The sequence below is a fragment of the Podarcis raffonei genome, chromosome 8, assembly GCF_027172205.1.
Source record: "Podarcis raffonei isolate rPodRaf1 chromosome 8, rPodRaf1.pri, whole genome shotgun sequence".
NCBI classification, from domain to species: domain Eukaryota; kingdom Metazoa; phylum Chordata; class Lepidosauria; order Squamata; family Lacertidae; genus Podarcis; species Podarcis raffonei.
In genome coordinates this window covers 19,263,543-19,288,160 of record NC_070609.1, presented here as the reverse complement: position 1 = coordinate 19,288,160, position 24,618 = coordinate 19,263,543, and the positions used below count along the sequence as shown (strand labels likewise).

Here is a 24,618-nt window from a genome sequence, read left to right as displayed (position 1 = left end):
CCACTGGCCGGGAGTTCATCACAGCCTTCCTGCAAAACCATAAGCTGGACTACTCTGAAGCTCAGTTCCAGCTCTATGTTTCTGGCTACTCGCCTTCTACCACCGTCACCATCTCAGTCTACAAATCTAAGTTCCACAGCCAATTCCCCCTCGCCCGGGGTCAGACTGCAAAAGTGAAGATACCAGCTTATGCAGAGATGGCCGGCACAGCTAAATTCTGCTACACCGTCGTGGTGAAAGCTAACCAAGACATCTCTGTGTTGGCCCTCAACTCCAAGAAGAATACAGCCGACACCACCGTGATCTACCCAGTCCACAGCCTAGGCTCTGAATACTACATCCTCACACCTCCTGGAGAGCTGTCCAATTCATACAAGGAGTTCTCCATCATTGCGTGGCAGGACCTCACTGCAGTGGAGATCAATCTCAAGGGCAGCGTGAGATTCCAGGGGCGCATCTACCCAGCAGGCAGCAGGCTGAATGTCGTCCTTTCTCCATACGAAGCCATCCAGCTCCAGAGCCGCCAAGACCTCTCTGGCACCCTTGTAAGATCAGCACGGCCAGTGGCAGTGCTGAGTGGGCACACCTGCGCCAATATGAACACCAATTGCAACCATGTGGTGGAGCAGCTTTTGCCAGTGTCTAGCTGGGGCCGGGCCTTCTTTCTCCTCCCACTCTCTTTCCAGACAAAGTATGACCTTGCGTACATAGTGGCATCCCAGCCCACCACAGTCACCTGTGTCTCTGGTGGGATCCATACGAACTACAACCTTGTGGCCGGGCAGGTGCTTCAGCTGAAAGTCTCGCGTTCGGGTCCCATTTACATCACAGCCAACGTGGGCATCCAGGTCTTCTTCTTTTGCACCGGTGGTACCCATTCTGGCCTGACCTTCGACCCCTTTCTCCTTAGTATCCCTGACGTGTTCAGCTACTGCACATCTTACACCCTCGGGGGCCTGGAGGACTTTGACAATTCTGCGTTCATCGTTGCTAAGACCGCTGCTGCTTCTGGGATCACCATGGATGGTCGTGCATTGAGTGGCACCTCTTGGAGACAGATTCCAGGAACAGAATACTCCTGGAGCGAGTACAGTCTGGGGAAGAAAGAAAGCACCCATTCCATGACACATCCCAGCATCCCCTTTGCCCTGCTAAGTTTTGGCATTGCCAGCAGGAATGCCTATGGTGCATTGGCACTCTGCCATCGTGGTGAGTTGTGGGGCTTGTTAAGGTGGGAGATCAAGGTGCTGAATTTCCATTGAGCAAAGGATGATCAGCATTGCAGGGTCCGAATCCTTGCTCAGCAATGGAACTCAATGCATGATCTTGGGCCAATCTCTCTCTTTCAGTGTAACCAACCTCACAGGGCTCTTGAGGAAATAAATTGGGCTTACCTCCTTGTGCATAGCTTCTTGGAGAAAGGGTTGGATACAAAGATAGCCTCCAGTTCATGTGAACATAGGAATATAGGACCTGCCTTAGAATCATAGATTTGTAGAGCTGGAAGCGTCATCTAGTCCAGCCCCCTGCAATGCAGGAATCTCAACTAAGGCATCCATGACAGAAGGCCATCCAACCTCTGTTAACAAACTTTGCATGGAGGAGAGGTGACCACCTTCCAAAGCAGTCTGTTCCTTATACTGAGTCAGACTATTGGTCTACCTAGCTCAGTATTGTCAACACTGACAGGCAGTGGATCATCTGCCATAGCAGCAGTTTCCCCCTCCCCCCACCCCAGTCTTGCGTAGTCTTCCTGGATTGCCCACATGACAAGAAGAGAGAGTGTGCAATCAGTACTGAGTAGCTGACAGTCTTAGTCATATACAACTCTCTCGTGGCCTTTCTGCCCGGAAACACATGGGAGGGACCTCTTGCCATAGCAACACATTTGGACTAGGATTGGCTGAGTGGAGCAGAGCATTGGCCAGATAAGAGAAGATGGACAGAAATGTCACCAGGAGCTTCTCTAAATTCAAATGTTAGTAGAAAATGTGTGCAAGACAGGAAAGCATGTGTAGCTTTGAGATTTTGGGGGGAAATCCTTTTTTTAAAAAATCCTTGAAATTCTCCTTGGGAGGTCTTTGCCCTATAGCCCCAAGTGCAAGAGCCTTTGCTGTGTGCAGTGCCTATATAGCTGTGTATGCCTAGGTAGGCAGCCCTTTGCACATGTTGCCTTGAGCATGTGCACTTCTAGAGGCTTTAGCTAGCAGCATGCATGATGTTGAGGGCCTGAAACATTGGCATGGACCCACCAACCTTCATCTCCAAGTGTTCGGCGTGTATATGGAGAAGGTCAGGGAGGACAGCTTAAGTATTGCTATCAGAACTTTATCATTTAACTTGTCAGATGAGTTGGGCTATACAGGGGAAAAAATTGGCTTCCTCCATCCCTCAATCTGATTGTGTTGAAGGCCACCCATTCGACCTTTCCCCCCCTCTCTTCTTGTGCCCATTCTCTTCCTCTCTTCCCCACTGTTACACTAACCCCTCCTCTTTTCTCACCAGCCTCTCAGCCTGTCCCCCAACCATCCTGCAGTTCCACCAAGTGCCGGAAGAAGGAGACTTGCCAGATCAGGAATGGACAGCCTGTATGTGTGGCGCAGTCTACTGCCACCTGCTGGTCTCTGGGTGACCCCCATTACCGTACTTTTGACAAGCAGAAATACAACTTCATGGGCACCTGCACCTACACGCTGGCCAAGACCTGCGGATCAGACACAACACTCCCTGCTTTCCACATCACAGCCAAAAATGAGAACCAAGGCAGACGGAGTGTGTCCTTCATAGGGTTTGTGACGGTCCAGGTCTATGGATACCACATAAGTGTGGCCAGAAAGGAGTATGGCATAGTCAGGGTAAGAACAATAGCATTCCGTTGTCTTAACTGCATGAACCAGGGCCCATATCAGGGTAGGGATGAATGGGTCACTCAACTTCCATTCTGTGTCACTTTTGCATGTGCTAATTATACTGAGGACTGGTCATCCTATTAGGACTATCCCTCCTGATATTTCTGAATGGGCATGTGTAGTTCTATTTTAAATAGCTTATTGTGGCACACCATGACTTGGATTGCATAGGTTTGGTGCCAAATTGGGTGTGGCTGGTCCTGTTTCACAGCAGGTAGTTGGAACAACTCCCAACTCTATCCTTACCCTACACTAGGGGCCAGTGGCGTAGCATGGGGGGTGCAGGGGGGGGCCGGCCGCACCGGGCGCAACACCTGGGGGTTAGGGTTAGGGGGCGCAAATCCACGGGTTAGGGGGCGCAAATCCATGGGTTAGGGGGCACAAATTACTTGCCTTGCCCCGGGTGCTGACAACCCACGCTACGCCACTGCTAGGGGCTTCCATAATGCATATCTAACAGTAACATATTCTGTATCAGGTGAATAACCAACGCTCCCGGCTGCCCATCTCCCTGCAAGAGGGGAAGCTGCGTCTATACCAGAGCGGGACCTCTGTCTTCATCGAGACCGACTTCTCACTGAAGGTTTCCTATGACTGGAACAACCGCCTCTGGGTAAAGATTCCCAGCAGCTTCTTCGAGAACGTTTGCGGCTTGTGCGGTAACTACAATGGTGACCCTACTGATGACTTCAAGACCTCGGCTGGGTCCTTGGCCCCCAGCCCTCTGGAGTTTGGGAAGAGCTGGAAAGTGGAAGATGGCAACAAGCTCTGCTGGGATGACTGCCATGGAGAATGCAAGAAGGTCACCTTGGAGGTGCTCATCAAATACAAAGTGGAGACTTTCTGTGGCTGGATCAGCAAACGGGAGGGCGGCCCGTTCAGCCAGTGCCACTCTGTCGTTGACCCTGAAATCTTTGTGGAAAACTGTGCCTATGACCTCTATATCTACGAAGGCCACCGAGAGACTTTGTGCCAAGCACTGCAGAGCTATGCTGATGCCTGCCAGAGGGAAGGGGTAACCCTGTTGGACTGGAGGAAACTCACGGGCTGCTGTGAGTAGAATTAATTGCTTATGGCAGAGGTCCCCAAGCTCCTTTGGGCCCAGGATCACATTTGGAAATATAAGAAACTGTTGTGGGCAATGCAAATTGCCCGTTTCCCAGAAGAAAAATTGGTGGTGCTCATAATGCTTTCCTTCCCAAAAATTCAAAACACTTATACATTGCTCAAAACAAATAAAACACAGGAGGCAACTGTATTAAGTAACACTGTAAATTAAATAACAAACGATTTGCTTCTATTTCACAACACCCAGCCTCAGCAGCTTGGGGCATCCATCTCAATCTACCTAAAGGCTGTCTTACCATTGGTGCTGGGAGTAACGGGTGTGCAATCTCTCTGATAATAAATCCCAATGAAAAAGAAAGGGATTGTGGATAAGTGTGCCCTTATTCTTCTCTGTCTCTCCCTTTTGCAGTGCTCTCCTGCCCTGAGAACAGCCAGTACAAGCTCTGTGGCTCAGCCTGCCCGGCCACTTGCAATGACCAAGCTCTTCCTTCCAACTGCTCTTCATCACGCTGCGTGGAAACTTGTCAGTGCAACGAGGGTTTTGTGCTGGAAGCTGGGAAGTGTATCCCCAAGGCAGCTTGCGGTTGTGCCTTCGAAGGGAAGCTCTTTTCCCCCGGCGAGCAGTTCTGGGGAGACAGCACATGCACAAAGCGCTGCGTCTGTGACCCGCAGAGCAAGCAGATGAAATGCCAGCCTGCCAGCTGCAAGGCTGGGGAGCAGTGCAGGGTGGAGAATGGCCTCCAGAACTGCTACCCAACTGGTTACGCCACCTGTTCTGCAGCCGGTTACTCTCATTACCATGGTTTTGACAGTCAGAGTTTTAACTTCCAGGGCACCTGCCTCTACACATTTGCAGGACTCAGCCAGAAGCGCAACGACTTGGTGGATTTCCAAGTCTTAGTCCAGAACTCAGGCCAGGGCAGCTGGTCTGCATCCCTCAACAAACTGGTCAAGGTTCAAGTCTATGGCCTGGAGATAACAGTCAGCTGGGCTCATCGTGGAAGAGTTCTGGTGAGTCTAAATGAGGCCTCCTTTGGTGAGCTAGTCTGTTAAAAGCCTGCACACAACTATGGAGCACATATGCGTGTGCCCCGTCCCCATTCCACCCTGTTCCACCCTCCGTTCCACCCTCGTTCTGCATTCTTCTGGGTCCAAAAGAACCCACATGTCAGCAATCGCACGTAAATTTTACGCACCAAAAATGTCTTTGCTAAGCCATCGTTTGGCATAGCTCAAAGCCATAGCACCAGATTTTGAGCATGATCTTCCCCACTCACCCTTCCCACTTTATCTCTCCTCCCAGGTGAATGGTTTGCTGACCAACTTGCCCTACAGGATGGGCCTGGACCAAGTCCTCATCTATCAGAAGGGCTGGGATGTTGTGATCCAAACAGATTTCGGCCTCACCGTCAAGTCTGACTGGCAAAGCCGCCTCATGGTCACTGTGCCAAAGTCCTACGAAGGGGCCCTCGGAGGTCTCTGTGGCAACTTCAACAGCAACAAACAAGATGACTTGGCATCCAGTGATGCAGCCTCAGGTTTGACAGCCTTGGGACGGCGCTGGAAGGTGGCCGAGTCCCTGGGATGCAGAGAAGTGAGCCCCAGGGTGTGTCCAGACTTGGAAAACATTGCCCAGCGCCAGCGAGGCGTCAGTGCAGAATGTGGACTCCTGGTGGATAAGAGTGGCCCATTTAGGGAGTGCCATGGCAGAATTGACCCTGAGGTGTTTTTCCTGGACTGTGTTTTTGACTACTGCACCTTTAATGGTCAGAAGGCTGTGCTGGGCCATGTCATTGCTGCTTACACTGCAGCCTGCCAAGCCATACAGGTGACCATATATATCTGGAGGATCCACATATTCTGGAGTAAGTATGATCCAGTTTGCTCCAGTTGTGAAGAGGGTGGAGGTCCCTAGGGCAGTTTTTTTTTTAAGCTTGGGCCCCTCAATATTGCTGGATTGTGTAGAATGGGGTTAGTTTAGAAGGTGCAAGGCAAGTTATATGGCATAAAGGATAGGAGTGATAAAGATTTGATCCAGTTCTCATCGGACGGCGAAATTACACAATTCACGCTTTCCAAAGCAATGGGTGAACCAAAAGGCAGCCACCCCTCAAAATCTATACTTTTCCTAATTCCACAATGCATTTCTCCAGCCAAGTAATGTGCTCCAAAAATGCATATATTAGGTAGGGTAAAGGATAACAAATGAATATATCAATGACAATAACACAGTGGAAAAAGACGCTATAAAAGGGGAAGTTGTGTTAAAATACGTAAGGAGAAAGTTGCTCTAAAATGCTGAAGAATGTTTGTGGGAACATTTGGGCATTGTTTTTTAGGTGGGGGCTGCAAACTGATGTGGAAATATGGAGAACTGGGTTTAACATTGGAATAATGAGAAACCAGAATTGGCAGATTTCCCTGTCCCTACATATTGCTCTTTCCTCCCATGTCTCATTCCTCTCCACCTCCCAGCATCTGCCTGCTGAGACAGCCCTCAGCCCTGGTTCCAACCCTTCCATTTCCTCTTCACTCTCTCACAGTTTTCCACATCTGCAACAGACAGCCAATAATCTGTGGCCCCCTGAGCGTGCTCTGTCTCCAATAGGCTGTTTAGGGCAGGTGGGTTGCCCCTTAAGGTTCTCCTGAGCCTGCTGACATCTCCCTTTCCTGTATGGGTGGGTGATGCAGCTTTGGCTACATAAGCAACAGCACTCGCATCCCAAACATTGGAAACAGGGGGAGCAACGCTGTCACAACAGCCTGGGTTTATGTTAGTTTCTGGTGTAGTAACGGAAATAGAAGAGTTCATGATATTGATGGGAAATGCATTTTCTAACCCTCCCATTCCAGAGCCAGTCTGTCCCCGAAACAGCCACTACGAGCTCTGTGCCAGGAGCTGCCAACAGACCTGCAGCAGCCTCTACTCCCCTCTGCCTTGCTCAGCACACTGTGCAGAAGGCTGTGTCTGTGATGAAGGCTTTGTGCTCAGCGGCGACCGCTGCGTCCCCATGTCTCAGTGTGGCTGCGTCTACCAGGAGCGGTACTATACAGCTGGGCAAACCTTCTACCCAACCAGCAAGTGCAATGTGGAGTGTGTGTGCCAGGCTGGTGGAGCGGTTGCCTGCAAGGAAACCTCTTGTGGCCCTGGTGAGGAGTGTAGGGCAGTGGACGGCATCCATAAATGCCACCCTGTTGGCTCAGCCACTTGCTCAGTCTCTGGCGATCCCCATTACATCTCCTTCGATGGAGTACGCTTCAACTTCCAGGGCACCTGCACCTACGTCCTTGCTAAGGCTGCCCCCACAGACAAGAAGAACTTGAAAGCTTTCACCATCACTGAAGAAAATGAGGCCTGGGGGAGCAGAAAAGCCTCGGTCACCAAGATGGTCTCTGTGGAAGTCTATGGCACCACACTTACTTTGATCCAGAACAAGAAGGGACAGATCAAGGTAGGTGTCTGCATGCTGCCCATGATCTTATCCAAGGAGCTCCAGGCAGTGCACATACTTCTCCATTTTAACTCCAAGGGTCTTCTTCTTTCTTCTTCTTTGGCAATCACTTGTAACTGAGCAAGGTTGTCTTCCATAAACACGGTTTTAACAATGAGTCCGTAAGTGACTGTGGAGGCCAATTCTGGATCCACACATCCTTCCACAGTGGGGACATTGGTTTCCGGGCAGGAGTTGATCACGGTGAGGGTTTGCCAAGTGTGCCTTCCTCTTAGCATGTTTCTCCCTTTCATCCTGAGTTCGAGCGTCTTCAAAGTCCATGGCACCTTTGGTAAAGGCTGTTCTCCAATTGGAGCGCTCGCAGGCCAGTGTTTCCCAGTTGTTGGTGTTTATACTACATTTGTTTAGATTGTAGGGTGGGGATGCCTAATTAGGCAGACCAGGCTGTTTCGGCCAAGTTACATCCACCTGCCCGTTACATTCACCCAGGGCTTTTTTCCTGCCAGAACTCACTGGAACTCAGTTCTGGCACCTCTCAGGTGGGCGCCATTGCTATTATAAGAGAACAAGGGAGATATTCATGGTGAGTTCTGGCACCTCTTTCTCTAGAAAAATAGCACTGCCTACACCTGATGTTGTATATGCATTTGGGGTATTTATGAGCCAAGAATTGCGTTGCCAAATTCAGAGGTGTGTGAGAGCTGACAGATAACTGTGTTCTGATCCAGGTATTTGTCCAGACAGTTCACATCGGATGGAGTTTGCCATCACAGTTCATTTTATACAGCTAATTATAAGGAATTATATCTAACACACACACATGTGTATGTTTAAAATAAGAGTCACAACTATCCTCTCTGAATTTTTAATTGTGTCATTTTTGGTTTCACTTGGCAATTTTATCTCCTCGGTGGTGCTAACATATATTTGCACTTTTGTACACAAAGTGCAATGGCCAGGAGCTCATGCAAACATAGCTAGCTGTATATATTATCTCCTGAACATCTTAAGTCAATTAAACATTAATAAAGCTATTGCTTAAGCCAATGAAAAGTTACAGCCCTATCATTTCAATGAAAAATTCAGCTGCTACGTTTGAACATGAGATCTATTCACTGAATAAATTCAGACTTGGGGGGGGGGAAAGACCAGTACTTTAATCATGGCTCTAATTCTACATTAGTATATCCCAAGAAGACCACAGATGCATTTGACCTTGGTTAGGCCAAAGGAAGCTGCCTTATACTGAGTAAAACTTTTGGTCCATCCAGCTCAGTATTATTTGCTCTGCAATGACATAGGACAGCTATCCAGCATTTCAGACAGGTAGTCTCTACCTGGAGATGCTGGGGAATGAACCTGGGACCTTTTGCATGCAAATCATGGACACTACCACTAAGCTGTGGTCCTGTAGTTTTTGTGCTGAAGGGGTTGCACTACTCAAAAATAACCAGTGATGAGTGTCTTAAGCACAAGAGCCACCAATTCAGCAACTCCGAGATGGGGCTGTTATAATACAATATGTCTTCCTTAGCATCCAGGAAGTATGACCTTCTGCCAAGTTCCAATAATACAATTTGCACACTAGATTTGCATGTGAATGGATCCTTGTGAGTGGATATGTTTACATATGTCTATACACAAGAATCTGCTTTCCAACAGATCTTAAAGATAACTTTGCTCATGAGCTTGTTACATATTGAACCATTCACAAGGTGCCCCAGTGCATGTCAACTTGGGTGGAGTTCAACAATACTTGTGAGAGAAGGGCCTATTGCTGGAGGGTCAAAGATCCCTGAGACCAGTTTTGTGTCCTTTGAACATCTGCCCTTAGATTCAGCATGTCCCCTTCTTCCAGGTGAACGGAGTGTTTCATTCCCTACCCGTTGAATTTTCTGGTGGACGTCTCAGAGCTTATCAGCATGGCACTAAAGTCCTGATAGAAACCGACTTTGGTCTCATTGTGAGCTATGACCTGGTTTACCGTGTGACAATCACCGTCCCAGGAAGCTACCGGAACCAAATGCAAGGCCTGTGTGGGAACTACAACGGGAAGAAGGAAGATGACTTCCTGCTCCCTGATGGCAAGACAACCTCTGATGTAGCTAAATTTGGTGCTGCCTGGAAGGTTCCAGTCCCTGGGGCAGTTGGACCTTGCTCAGATGGATGCTCTGGGAGCAGCTGCCCAGTCTGCGAGAAAAAGAAGGAGGAGGTTTTCAAGCAGCGCCATTACTGCGGGATCCTCACTGCGCCTGATGGCCCCTTCAGTGCTTGCCATGCAAAGGTGGACCCCAGTGTGTACTTCAGCGACTGCATCTACGATGTGTGCCTGGGCAATGGGGACAGCGAGGCCTTGTGTCAGAATATCCAGAGCTACATGTCTGCCTGCCAAGAAGCCGGGATCCCCGTCCAGACCTGGAGGAGTCCATCCTTCTGTCGTGAGTACTGAGAACTATGGGTAGTATTATTATAATAAATATCTTTTTTTTATAAAAAAAAGTCACGTATCATGTACCATGTACTCTCTCTGTTGCAGCTCTCAGCTGCCCTTCAAACAGCCAGTATTCACTCTGTGCTGATCTCTGCTCCACTCACTGTGCTGGGATCACCGACTCCAGAATATGCCCTGGGACATGTGCAGAGGGCTGCCAGTGTGATGACGGGTTCTTCTTTGATGGCCTCGGCTGCGTCACAGTAGAGACCTGCGGGTGCAATGACAACGGAACATATTATAAGGTGCTTTCCTCTAAAGGAGATAGTGTTGCATTGCTTTGAACAAGTGCAAGGTAGGAAGTTCCCTCTTCAGCTATTTAAAGGGCTATTAAACCAGGAGTGGAGAACCTTAGCACTAGAGGCTAAATGTGGCCCTCCAGGCTTCTCTATCTGCCCCCCAGGCCACTCCCCTCTCCCCAGGCCACACCCCCTCACTGGCCCTGCTTCACACCTTCCTTGAGTGTTTTTACCTGGCTAGAATGTGTCCTTGAACTCATAATGCCTCTTTCTTGTCTGGATGGAGGATAGAGAGGAATGTGTGAGCGTGTGTGGGAACTAGACTACTGTACAAAGGTGAAATTAGTTTATATTTAAATTCCACCCACTTTTGCCCTGGCCCTGCCCACCTCTGACATGTGGCCCTCAGAACATTGCCCAGAAGGGAGTGGCCCTCAGAGGTTCAGTCTGATGAGCCACATTTATTTTCTGTTGCTCCGGAGGGCTGAACACAAACCAATAGGTTCAAATTCCGAGAAAAAAATGATGTAGCCTAAACATTTGGAAGAACATGATGATGGCACAAAGGTGGTGGTTGCTCCTTCATTAGAGGTTTTTAAGCAGAGTCTGGATGGCCATCTATCAGGGATGCTGTAGCAATGAATTTTCTGCCTTGGCAGTAAGTTGAACTAGGTGACCTATGAGTACCTTCCAGTTGTATGACTGAGCCTATCCCAGTTTTGTATTCTTCATGCAGTGGCTATCCAAGGTCTTGCATCACACAAGCACCAAGCATTGGCAAACAGTAAACAGAACTCAGTACTACTACTACTACTACTACTACTACTAGTAGTAATAGTTTGTTTATACCCCGCCCATCTGGCTGGGTTTCCCCAGCCACTCTGGGCGGCTCACAACAGAATATTAAAAATACGACAAAACATCAAACATTTAAAACTTCCCAATACAAGGCTGCCTTCAGATGTCTTCTAAAAGCTAGATAATTGTTTATTTCCTTGACATCTGATGGAAGGGCGTTCCACAGGGCAGGTGCCACTACCAAGGATGCCCTCTGCCTGGTCCCTGTAACATCACTTCTCGCAGTGAGGGAACCACCAGAAGGCCCTCGGAGCTGGACCTCGGTGTCTGGGCTGAATGATGAGGGTGGGGATGCTCCTTCATGTATACTGGGCCGAGGCCATTTAGTAATTGGCCAGATATTTTCTTATCTTCCAGAAGAAGGCAGACTCTAAGCTGCAAATGGCCGCATTGGCACTGAGATTGGGGAAATGGCATCCCTTTAGGGCTGCTACTATTTTTCTGCAGGTTCCTCTCATGGGTGGTTCATTTCTCCTCCACCAAAATTGAATCTCTATGGCCCAAAGTCATCCAGTGAGTTTAATGACCAAGTGGAGGTTTGAACCCTGGTCTCCCAGGTCCTGGTCAAACACTCTAACCACTACATCAAACTAGCAGATTGTAACCACGATATATCCATATATGGGAGCCTAGATTCTTGAGTTCTCTTTCTAGAATGATCTGGAAGAAGGGGAAGCGATATCACAGGTAGAGCACATATGGTTTGGGAAACCTGTTCCTCAGTTTGGCCTTCATGTAACTGAAATATGTGCTTACCAGTAAAGGCTATGGTGGTTGGTCATTTAATGGTTTGCTTTCCCCTTGGCAAATGCCCCGGCAGCCCCATGAGAAGGTCCTGCTGAATGAATGCCAACAAATCTGCAGCTGTGTCCCAGGCCGGGGAGTCACCTGCAAGTCACACAGCTGCACCAGCGATGAGGTCTGCGAGGTCCAGGATGGGGTCATGAGCTGCGTCAATAAAGGTGAGAGGCTGGATGCATTTTCAGAAGGACAATTTGAGGACCTGGCTGACCCAGGTCACAACTAGGGATGGGGTGGGGGGAGTCAATTTAGTTTGCATTCCAAGATGAAACTACTTAATCCACACATCCTGAAACAATATGCAAACTGAAACAAAGCCATCCTTTCGTGTCCAGTCTTCTCTGAATTTTGCAATGCAGTCCTCCAGGGAAGCCATTGTCAGCTTAGAAGTATGCCGCTTTTCCACAATTGTGCCCAAAGTGGTCCAAAATGAACAACACTAAATATAACCATTAAAAATAAGCATATTAAGAACAATTATAAATGGTCATAATATCAAGAAGCACAGAGCATGAGTGAATAATAATAATATAAATTATGTCCAATGGAAAGAAGCTATCCTAGATTTACAGCTTGAATCTAGAAATGTGTACGGAATGCATACAAATAGGTAAAATGCATGTAAAATGCATGTATAGTAGTGCAGAAATATTACATGACATGCAAAAATAGTAGGGGAAATGATTTGCAAAATTGTGTATATTAATCAAACTTGCATAAATAGGTACATACAGGGGGAAATATACACTAGCATGCTGGTTTCATGAGGGCTTCTTAAGAAAAATCATAAATTGATCTGGAAAACAATTTAAGATTGGAAATATGAGAAACTGAGAAAAACTGAAATTGACAGATCTGCCGCTCCCTAGTCTCAGCTCCCAACAGGACTGCTGCATGCAGAGTAATAAATGTAGCACTTGGCATGATGAAGGCTGTGGTGATGCACACACTGAGCATCCATTGGGGAGTTGCCACTGAATGCATACCTTAATGTGTTCTGGGATCGTGTGTCTGTCTTTCACATGTTTATGCCCATAGGGCACTGTTGTACATGGGTTGCCTCTCAGAACATCTGGCTCTGATCATAGAAATTCTGGTTAACTTCTGGAGCAGTCCCAAAACACAACCGTCTGTACACATAGACTCACAAGTCATTGAAATGGACCTGGGCTGTCACCATAGGGTGTCATATGTTCAACGACCATGCGGTGATGTACACCTCTTTTGCCAAAGGCTTCCCATGTGGGACCTCTGCTTCTGCATCGAGCCCACAATCGTTCTTTTCTTTCATTTTAGATCCTTGCAAAGCCTTAAAGTGCCGGACCAAGGAGACGTGCAAGCTGGAGGATGGCAAAGCAACATGTGTCCCGAATTACAACGAGACCTGCTGGGGCTGGGGAGACCCACACTACCACACTTTCGACGGGAAGGACTTTGACTTCCAGGGCACCTGCACCTACACAATTGCCAAGTATTGCAGCAATGACACCACCTTGGTGCCGTTCACGGTGGAGGCAAAGAATGATCACCGGGGGAGCCAGACCATGTCCTACGTGAGACAGGCCAATATCTATGTGTACGGGCACAGCATCTCCATCCGCAGGAAGGAAGCGGGGAGAATCCGGGTGAGTCTTTGCAGTGGTGTCTTAGAATTACAGAACTGTGGAGTTGAGAAGGATCCCAAGGGGAATCTACATACATCAGGACATGCTACAGAGGAGAAAAGCCCTCTGGCGTGTTCCTGATAGTGAACCTGAGAGACAGATGTGATCCTGCAAGCCTATCCATTGGGCCCTCGGGACTCTTCCCAGAACATACACTTTCCCGGCAACACTTCCTTTTGCTTAGGCACACACACTAGTGTGGAAATTTGGGGGAATAAAATTATGCTGGGAAAATGAGAAACGGAGAGAAACAAAAACCAACATATTTGCCCAACCCTAGCATGGAAAAATAAATGCTATATTCACTGAATTTTATATGGGTGTATGAATGAATATGGATGTATGAATGTCATAGGACATCATAATACAGATACAGCCAACAATCATTTTGACATATTAAATAAACAAATATAATGCAAAAAAATCCCTGATTATTATTCAGTGCTTTATTTTCTGGGCTACTCAAGGGTATGCAGTACCAGCAGCTTTCCCCCCTCCGAAATGTTAAAATGTACTTACTGTAACAACTATATGGTGAGTGCCGACAACTTAAAAGCAAACAAACAAACAAACCATTGTTGTTGGTGTTGTTGTTGTTACCTATATTTAGTTATTGCATTTATTTTCCTGGTCTCCCAGGTCCTAGATAGTGACTTTATTTTTGCCTACAAACAGGGTACATATCTGGTCCAGGAGGGGTGTTTATGACAGGGACTGGAGAACAGTTAAGGGATGTGTGCCAAGGATGCTCATGTAAAGGGCAGTTTTGCAGGCAGTGGGAGACAGCGTCTGCGTCCTAAGCTGGCAGTCGAGGGCGCTATTTGAGAAACTAGTGTACTGACGACTTTCTCTCCCCTGCCTACAGTTGAATGGTATCATCACAAGCCTGCCTGTAACTTTGGAGGACGGGAAGCTGTGGCTCTTCCAGAGTGGCTTAAACGCTGTGCTGCAAACCAGCTTTGGCCTGGTGGTGACTTTCGACTGGAGCATGATCCTGGAGGTCACTTTGCCCAGCAGCTACTACGGCACCATCTGCGGCCTCTGCGGGAATTTCAACCAAAACCCAGACGACGAGATGGTGACGCCCGCAGGCCACAAGCCTGCTTCTGAGGTGGAGTGGGCTAAGAGCTGGAAGGTGAACGACCGCGACCCTTTCTGCTGGGATGTCTGCGATGGGAACTGCCCGACGTGTGAAGAGAGCCAACGGCAGCTCTTTGGAAGCGAGGAGTTCTGCGGGCTTCTCACCCAGCTGGGAGAGGGACCCTTCCGCAAATGCCATGACAAGCTGAGCCCCGACAACTTCTTTGACAGCTGCCTCTATGACGTCTGCCTCAACCACGGGGCCAAAAACATCCTGTGCAAAGCGCTGGAAGCTTATGCTACTGACTGTCGCAAGGAAGGCGTGGTCATCCACGAATGGAGAGCACGGAGCGGCTGCGGTGAGAATGAGTCAGGGAGGGAAGCAGCTCCCCTGCATTGTGCTCCCAGTCCTCAAATGCTGATCCCCAACAAAGTTTCATTGGTTCGGTTTGCTAAGCTAAACCATGGCTAAGCATGAAAGAACAAACGTGCAGGCTTGCAGAGTGTGTGTTGGGGGGAATCATGGCTGCTTTGTTCCCCGCACAGCCCTGCAGCTGCTGCCATGCTACCCAAGGCTCAGCCATGGTTTGGTTTAGTGCTAAGTCTGAATCTCTGCTCATGGTTTGTCTCATGCGACTCACAGTTTCCTCGAGTGAGAGGTAGGGGCTGTACAAATTTCATATTGAAATACATTTTTAACATACGTTTCATTACAAAATGCATATTGAAATGCATATATTCTCAACATATGCATTCTAATTGTATTCTAATATATCTGTATTTTAAAACAAATTATGTTAATTTTTTTGAGCCAAAAACTAACTCAAAATTTGAAGATTGAAATCTGAAGGATAGTTTTGTTCTGCTCTGCACGTAGTTATGGCAGGAGTGGACCAGGTCAGTTTCCAAAGAAGTCGCAGAAACTGAATCTCTGGACACTTTCTAGTGAAGGGGAGTCAGTTATCTCTCTCTCCTAGCTGTTCCCCACTCAGCTCTGCCCAGCTGTTGTTCTCCGAACTATGTCCCTCTGCAAACCAATTCTCTAAATCTATACTGCTCCACTGTTCCTGGGGAGCTTCTGTCAGGAGCAACAAGAGGGGAAGGTTCCCACCATTCCTCATCAGAGCTGTAATCCTCAGTCTGGTCTCTGACACCTAGGTTAGTCAGTGGTAGATGGCCATGAGGTGGCGGTGCTGGTACTTGATCTCTCCTTTTGTTGCAAAGTCTTTGTTGCTTTGCCCTCTTTCAGCTTTGTCATGCCCTGAGAATAGCCACTATGAGGCCTGTGGAAACGCCTGCCCAGCCAGTTGCTCTGACCGATCTGCTCCTTCGATGTGCGATAAGCCCTGCGTGGAAACCTGCCAGTGTGACCAAGGCTACGTGCTCAGCACTGACAAGTGCGTCCCCGTGAAGAGCTGTGGCTGCACTCACAATGGCCTCTACTACAAGCCGGAAGAGGAGTTCTGGGCCGATGAAACCTGTGGCTCTCGCTGCAGGTGTGATCCCAGCCTGGGCATGGTGGTGTGCAGTCCAGCCAGCTGCAAGGCTAGCGAAAGGTGCATGACGGTGGATGGCATCCGGGGCTGCCACCCCATCAGCTATGCCACTTGCACAGCAAGTGGGGACCATCACTACACCACTTTCGATGGGAAGAGATATGACTTTTCAGGCACTTGCGTCTATCAGCTGGTTGGGCTCTGCTCCAAGGACCCAACTCTCACTCCGTTCACCATCTCGATCCAGAACAGCCAAGGCAGTAAGACGATGCCTTTCTCCTCTGTGGTTACCTTGGACATTTACAACAGAACCATTATGATCAGCCAGGAGCATCCTCACACAATCAAGGTATTGGGGACATAGGGAGAAAAATGGTATGGGATAGTGCAGGCATGGGGACCCTGGTGCCCTCCAGAAGCCACTGGGCTGCAATTCCTTTAGCAATTGATTTAGGCACTAGGAGAAGATATATTGTTTAGCTGTTATCTTTCCTTGCTCACAAGAGTGAGATCATCAGTGCACTATCCTTTGCAGCTTAAACTTGGAAGCAAAGACAAGGTTGGTTTAACCTCCTCGAAATAATGATCCAGGATGCTTTAAGGCAGACTGGATTTTCTGTGGTATTATCCCTTTTCTCCCCCTTAAAAATAATAGCTGCACATAGACATTGTTTTTGTGAAAAAGCAAAAGTAGTATTTACTTACATATGTAATCCAGGTCTTAAAGCAGCAGCTACAGTAGCAAAGTAAAGGCAGCAATAAACAAATGAAATTGCCTCAAATTAAATCAGATCAATTGAGCCATCTAGCTCAGTACTGTTGATACTGACTGGCATCAGTGGCCTAGGTTTTCAGAAAAGTTTTCACACTCACCCTGCAAGTTACATGGAGGTGCCAGGGATTGAACCTAAGATCATCTGCATGCAAGACAGATGTTCCACAAAACAGCTAAGGCCCTTCCCCCAAAGCATAGACTGTGACATATTTAGTTCATTTAGAAGCACAGAATTGTAAAGTTGGAAGAGACCACAAGGATCATCTAGTCCAACCCCCTTGCAATCCAGGAATCTTTTACCCAATGTGGGGCTCAAACCCACAACCCTGAGATTAAGAGTCACATTATCTACTGACTGAGCTATCCCTCATGGACAATATTCCTGTATCTAAACCTTAACAACCCTCACAACTCCACACAATTACTCATTGTCTCCCCTATTCTCCAGTCAACATAAGCAATGGTTGTGGTAGTGAGAAGTGAAGCTCAACAACATCTGAAGTGCCATAGGTTCCTCCTTCCCAGCAATAGACCTTTTGGTCAAGTTCTTAATCCACCCTCCTCTATCGCCTTCTTTGGGTTGGCAGGCTATGTTTTGGCACCTTGACAACATTTTCTCTGTCTCCTCTAGGTGGATGGAGTATTTGTGGATTTGCCCTTCTACCATGAAGATAAGGTGAAGGCCTACATCAGCGGAGCCCATGTCCTTGTAATAACCAACTTTGATCTTACCGTGACCTTTGGCTGGAACAGACTGGTCCATGTCACTGTTCCCAAGAGTTACCGCAACGCGCTTTGTGGCCTCTGTGGCAATGACAACCAGGACTCCAGTGATGATCTGATCATGAAGGGCGGGAGCCCAGCAGCCAATGTCAACCAGTTTGCAGAGAGCTGGAAGATAGGCGAGATCCCTGGTTGTGGGAATGGATGCACCAGCAACTGCCCTGTGTGTGAAGAAGCACAGAAACAAGCCTACAAGGAGGACCGGTACTGCGGGATCCTCATCAGAAAGGATGGGCCATTCAAGCAGTGCCACAAAGCTATTGATGCAACAGCCTACTTCGAGGATTGTGTTGTTGATGTCTGCCGATACAAGGGCCACCACGAGACTCTCTGCAGTGCCATCAGTGCTTACGTGACTGCCTGCCAAGCTCAAGGCATCCAGATTGGGCAATGGCGATCAGCCTCCTTCTGCAGTAAGTATTGGGCAGCACTTATCTAAATTGGGCTACAGTGATTTTTAAAATTGCTGCTAGCATGCAGAGTTTCTACTGCAGTGCTTTGATTGTTCTCAAGCTAACTTTATCATGGAGTGTGGTTGTATTTAATGGGGAATCGTGCTTGGAGTAGACCCATTGAAATCAATGGGCTTGTCATATTCAGAGTAGACCCATTGGAAATGATGGGCTTATATAACTAGTTGAGTGGGTTGTATCTAACTTACTCAGAGTAAATCCATTGTAAATAATGGATCTGACTTAGTCAGGTTTGGGTTTATTCAAAGTAGAACTGGCATTGGGTACAACCCATTGATATTATTGAGTTTATTCTGACTTAGTTTGATACCACCTAATATTCTGAAATAGTCTTTAAATGGGTTATTTACATTATTCTAAAATGCAGTTTATACATTTACTAAACTTACATTTGTGGGTGAAACAACCAGTCAAACCATGGTTCCCAGCAACACTAGGGGTCAGTAATAGATGGAGCAAACATAGAATCATAGAATTGTAGTGAAGGAACCCCAAGGTTCATCTATTCCAAGCCCCTGCAATGCAGGAATAATACACTGCACATACATTTTAGCCTAAAATCAGGCTGGCAAAGTTGGGAAGGGGATTATTAAAATTAAACTAATTCAAATGATTTTGTGTGTGTGCATGACAGAACAGAAAGTCCTGGCTGATTCCACCTGGCTAAGATAAACACCTAGCATTGATATCCCCCACCCCGCCCCATCTTTTCCTCCTCAGCTGTTCATGGTCTGTGATGTTTCCTTTCAGGTCCTTCCTGCCCCCGTAACTCCCGCTATGATCTCTGTGGCAATGGCTGCCCTGTCACCTGCCACGGCCTCTCGGCTCCTGATGGGTGTCAAATGTCCTGCAAAGAGGGCTGCTACTGCGATGCTGGGTTTGTCCTGAGCGGAGACCAGTGTGTCCCTGTCGGGGACTGTGGCTGTGTGTACCAAGGCAGGTACTACAAGAAGGGAGACAGTTTTGTCCCCAGTGCCTCCTGCCATGAAAGATGCCGCTGCGGAGACAACGGAGCTGTGGAGTGTCAGAAGGTCTCCTGTGGGGCCCAAGAGGAGTGCAGGGTGGAGAACGGCATCCAAGGCTGCCACTCCATCAGCTGCGGCAAATGCAGCATGGCTGGAGGAACCCAGTACCTTACCTTTGATGGACAGACCTTCAACTTCTTCGGCTCCTGCACTTACACCTTGGCCAAAGTCTGCAGCAAGAATCCCGAGCTTGCACACTTTTCGGTGGTGGTGGAGAACGAGGGGTCAGGCGACAGTGAAGTTGTGCCAAAGATGGTTGTTGTCACTGTGCATGGTTACGCCATCAGTCTTGTGAAAGGAATGACCTGGAAGGTTCTGGTAGGTGTCCTGTTCTGTTCATCTGCTAGAAGTTGTCTCCTTCCTGTCCACATATGAACATCACATAGAGACACTATGTGAAAGTCCCCAACTTCCTTGCGGCGCTGTTACCTTTCCACTGGGCACTGCTGATCTTCCATCATTAATTTCCCCCAGGTATGAAAGGTCTGTAGCCAATTCCAAGAAATAGTGGACATAGGGAGCTGTCTTACACTGAGTCAGACCATTGGTCTATTTAGTTCATTATTGTCTACACCAGGCATAGGCAAACTTGGCCCTCCAGATGTTTTGGGACTACAACTCCCATCATCCCTAGCTAACAGGACCCCTAGTGGTCAGGCATGATGGGAACTGTAGTCTCAAACCATCTGGAGGTCCAAGTTTGCCTATGCCTGGTCTATACTGATGGCCAACAGGTCTAAGTCTACCTCGAGATTGAACCTGGGAGCTTTTGCATGCAAAGTAGATGCTCTGCCACTGAGCTACTATGGAGAACTTGTATGGAATATCCACCAGGCTGGGCTGTTTCCAGGTTTGAGGGGGGCCTTGAACAAAGTTCCTTCTGGTTGGTCCCCTCCCCTATAGGAAGGAGAAGCAGCAGACAGTATCATCCCAAGCACCATCTGGTGTCTGGTTTTAGCTGCCCTTTAGATTTCCCACAATGCTTCGAAGTGACGCTAAGATGGCAGTTCACACACCCAACTGCTCAGCACTGACTGGTGCACAGGAATGCTTAAAAAAGGTGTCCCAATGCATGCACCAGTAGATCTCATGATCCCAACATCTGCTGGATACTTCAGAGTACTGATGCTGGTCCTGCCACCAACTTAAAAGTTCAGCTTATGATTCTTAACTATTTCTCCAACCAGCATTGCAGGTTACAGCAGGATAAGAGGAAGTGTGAGTGAATCAGACTTCCCATTTCTGTATTCTTGGTGTATTTTATTTATTTATTTAACAATATACCGCTTAATCAACTAAAACTTCTAAGTGGTTTACGTAATGCAATATAAAATACCGATTCAAATCAAACATTAGAGACAAATGGGCATAAAATGTGTCAACATATAGATAAAATCAGCAATTTGAAAACAGATGTACATTTTAAAAAATGCATGTTTTAAAAATTACATGCCTGGGTAGACTTGGCTAAGCTGTTGATTTATTTAACATGATTTGTGTACTGCTCAGTTATCAGAGCAGTCTACATCAAACAATGCAAAGCATTCATTGAGACAAAATCAAATGAAATCAAATGTCGACATCAAATTTATCAAGGTACAAACAGAACCAGCAATTTAAAAACAATTACACATTTGCAAAACGACATGCTGCAATGTACAAAGTGGTAACTACTGCTCATGCATCTCCTTATTAGATGTTCAAATTTGTACAAACATGGAGGCCTGGGGACAGGAAGTTCCTACACTTCAACTGACTCAATCATGCTTCCCTCCCTGCTGTATCATATGAACTTGCACCATTGTCTGTCTTCATTCTAATACAACGGCCCATGTACTTTTCTTTTCTCTTCTGTCTGATCTGCATAGGTGGATGGAGAGATGCACGCCCTGCCGCTGGTGATAGACAGGAGAGACATTTGGGTAAATCAGGAGGGGAAGAATATTGTCCTGCAGACAGATTTTGGCCTAAAGGTCCTCTATGATTCCTCCCGTTACATTCTGGTAAATGTTCCCAGCGTGTACCAAGGTCAGATGTGTGGCCTTTGTGGCAACTTCAACAGTGACAGGAGCGACGAATTCCAACTGCCTGATGAGAAGAGCACTGGGAATGTGACAGAGTTTGGGGTGTCCTGGAAAGTAGAGCTCAATAATGCCGGCTGTTCAGATGGCTGCAGGAAGAAATGTCCCTTGTGCGATGCTGCAGAGACAAAGCCGTACCAGGGTGAGAGCTCTTGTGGGCTGATCCAAGCCACGTCAGGCCCCTTCAGCGAATGCCACTCCCTGGTAAAGCCGACTGAGTACTATAACCGCTGTCTCCGTGGCATGTGTGCTGCCCATGGGGCAAAGGACATCCTCTGCCAGAGCCTCCAGGCTTATGTTGCTGTGTGCCAAGCAGCTGGAGCAAACATCAAGGCGTGGAGGACAGCCTCATTCTGCCGTAAGTTTATATGTGGATCTGCTTCTCCATTGGTGGTCAGCATATACTATAAGCCTGCAGCTTTTTTATGGTTCCCCAGCTTTTTCTGCAGTTCTGTACCCAAATGTAGGTCCCCTCTCTGTTCACGCTCTCTGGGTTTTCCACCTTCCTCCTTCCTGACAGTCAGAGCAGTGCAGTGCAGTGCAGTGCAGTGCAGTGCAGTGGTTAGAGCATAGAACTAGGGCTGGAGAGGCGCAGGCTCACATCCTAATCCAGCAAAACAAACAAGCAAAACTCATTGAACAGCTTTGGGCCACTTTATTTAACCCTCCAACTCCACATACTGCTCTTAGGCTTTTTTCCTGCCCTATCGCTCTCTAGCACCTAGGGATGGAGGGGACATTCAATTCAGTTTGCATTTAAAGGCAAACCTACCTACTTCACACTTTCCATTAAAAGTGCACAAACGGAAACAAACTTTGCTCTCCTCTGAATTTTGCTGTGCAGTTCTCCAGCCAAGTAATGTGGACAAAAATACACATACTGTGGTTGGGCATGCATTTAAAAATGAATAAATGCATATGTTGGTGAAAAAAAGCATCTTTAAATGCACAGTACTACAGTGGTACCTCGAGTTACAACTGCCTCAGGTTACAAACACTGTTAACCTGGAAGAGTTACCTCGAGTTGAGAACTTTGCCCCAGGATGAGAACAGAAATCGTGTGCCGGCGGTGCAGCAGCAGCAAGAGGCCCCATTAGCGAAAGCATGCCTCTAGTTAAGAACAGTTCAGGTTAAGAACGGACCTCCGGAATGAATTAAGTTCGTAACTAGAGGTACCACTGTACGAACGTAATTCATTCCGGAGGTTCTTAACTTGAAACTCTTGGCAATCGTATCATTTGGCAATCGTATCACTGTGTTTCCCTTCTCTCTCCAGCCCTTGCTTGCCCTGCCAACAGCCAATATGAGCTGTGCACCAGGTCTTGTGACCTTACATGTGCAGGCCTTTCTGCTCCCACCCTATGCACCAAGAAATGCTTTGAAGGCTGCCAGTGCATTGCTGGCTTCGTATCTGATGGGGAAACCTGCGTGCCGATGGAAAGGTGTGGCTGTGTGCATGACGGGTACTACATCAAGGTGTGTCCAATATATTCCTCTTTCCTTTATATTTAATAAATTTATTTATTTGGTTTTTCAGATTAAAACTTTACAGTCACATGTCTCCGATGGGCGGGCTCTTCCCCGGACTCCAACTCTCGGGCCCCGAACTCTTGGCCTGGCGCCCCTCAGAGCCTAGCGCCAGGGTGCCCCGCAACCCTGGCACCTATGGTTAAGATGGCCCTGTGTCCAACATGAAAACAAGATTCCAAGGAATCTCTTGGCCTCCCCTCTTCCCCTTTGTGGGTCCTATTGTTAATCATTTCCTCCTGCATCTTTTATAATAATCAAAAACCTTTATCTCTCCATTGTATCCAAAAACTCACCATTAAACTACAAGTGATATTCCAATCCTAGGATTTAGTAGGAAACTGTTTAGAATTTACATGACTAAAGCTAGAGCTGTTCAGAAAATCTCCTTCTCTCATCCAACTTTCGTAGAACCATTTCCCCTGTGACAATATTCAGGAAAGGAAGATTTTCATCTGTTTTGGAGGGAGAGGAAGAAATATCAGGGCATGTCAGAGGGCTGGCTTACCTTTGCTTGTTTTTAGACAAGTTGACCAAAGCATACCCTCCAAAACTTTGAAGCCCAAATCTGGGATGCCATCTTCCCAGATACTGTCTTCCCAATTTTTATCTTGACAGCATGGTGGCCATTTTTGTTCTTTTCACTTCCGGGCGTTACTGAATAGAGCTAGGCTGAAAATATCAGCCCAGTTCTAGTCAAAAGTTTGATGACCTTACCTTTCCTATCAGTTCAAAAGCTGCTATTGATCAGACCAGCGCAAATAATCAACTTGCATGTCTGGGGATTCCCCTGTAGGCTGAAGAAAGCATCGTCTCCAAGGATTGCTCTGAAAAATGCACCTGCCATGCCTCAGGCCGGCTCACCTGTGAAGAATTCACCTGTAAGAAAGGAGAGGCATGTGCCCTCAGGAACGGCGTGCGGGTCTGTGTGAAGCAGGAAGGCCAGTGTACCCTCACCTCAGGAGCCCAGCTCACCACCTTTGATGGTGCCTCAGGGGAAATACTCTACAGCGGTGCCTATGAAGTGGCTTCTCTCTGTGACATCCATGCCCGCGCCTGGTTCCGAGTGGTGGTGGATGTCAAGGAGTGCAGTGATGGGGACGTGATGGCTGGGGCTGCAGTCTATGTCTTTTTCCGAGATGCCTTCATTGCCATCAACAAGAACAAGGAGGCTTGGGTAAGAAGCCCTGACTTGATCCTTCTGGTCATGTGGGTTGGTGCCTCTGCCCACAACCCGGTTTGGGGTTCTGACTCCCAACTCAAAGACTCGTGAGCTAAATGACCTTGATATGTGTCATGTTCTCTTTCTCTGTCTGTGTGCTCCAGGTGAATGGACAGCCAGTGAAACTCCCAGTGACTGTCTCTGAAGTTGTGTCTGTGAGCTTCTCCCAGGATGTGGTTGCAATCAGCCATGGGGCTGGTCTTCAGGTTCTCTATGGACTCAGAGGGGAAGTGACAGTGAAGGTCAAAGACAGCCTGGCGGGCAAGCTTTGTGCATCCTGCGGAAACTTCAATGGTGACAGCTCTGATGACCTGATACTACCCAATGGGAAGGTTGTGACGAACATCGCTGAGGTTATTGATTCTTGGAAAGCCAGAGACTTTATTGGCTGGTGAGTCACTTTGCAGTTGTTCCAGTGCTCTGTTTCTAACCTAGACATTTGCTTAGAAATGGCAGACCTGTCATCTAATCGAGAAAGAATTTTGAAGGCACAGCTCTTTCCATCCAACCCCTAACCCCCTTTTCTTTCTTTTTTTTTTATAAAATATTTATTAAAGTTTTACAAAATGAAAAAAGAAAAAAGAAAAATACAAATAAAAAACAGTTCCATCTTTCCATTACATTCTTTCATTTACTTAATTCCCGGACCTCCTCTAACCTCCCTTTTTGTATTC

At 47.5% G+C, this 24,618-nt stretch overlaps 1 protein-coding gene across 1 annotated transcript; it reads left to right on the top strand.

Moving 5' to 3' along the window:
• LOC128419250 (IgGFc-binding protein-like) lies at window positions 1-24,339 on the top strand. Its single transcript, XM_053399694.1, has 18 exons — window positions 1-1,209; window positions 2,506-2,855; window positions 3,388-3,961; window positions 4,387-4,988; window positions 5,281-5,842; window positions 6,831-7,429; window positions 9,288-9,867; window positions 9,966-10,165; window positions 11,838-11,979; window positions 13,115-13,443; window positions 14,348-14,921; window positions 15,812-16,407; window positions 17,465-18,029; window positions 18,840-19,432; window positions 20,983-21,553; window positions 22,472-22,671; window positions 23,519-23,899; window positions 24,049-24,339. The coding sequence occupies exons 1-18, from the start codon at window positions 198-200 to the stop codon at window positions 24,337-24,339; spliced, it is 8,721 nt and encodes a 2,906-aa protein (XP_053255669.1). The 5' UTR covers window positions 1-197.
• The last annotated feature ends 279 nt before the right edge of the window (window positions 24,340-24,618 follow it).

Excerpts from the sequence above, each read along its gene's own strand:
- LOC128419250 (XM_053399694.1), top strand. The coding sequence starts at position 198 with ATGGCCGGCACAGCTAAATTCTGCTACACCGTCGTGGTGAAAGCTAAC. Across the intron at positions 3,962-4,386 it reads GAGGAAACTCACGGGCTGCT|TGCTCTCCTGCCCTGAGAAC; the intron begins GTGAGTAGAATT and ends TCCCTTTTGCAG. Across the intron at positions 23,900-24,048 it reads ACAAGAACAAGGAGGCTTGG|GTGAATGGACAGCCAGTGAA; the intron begins GTAAGAAGCCCT and ends TGTGTGCTCCAG.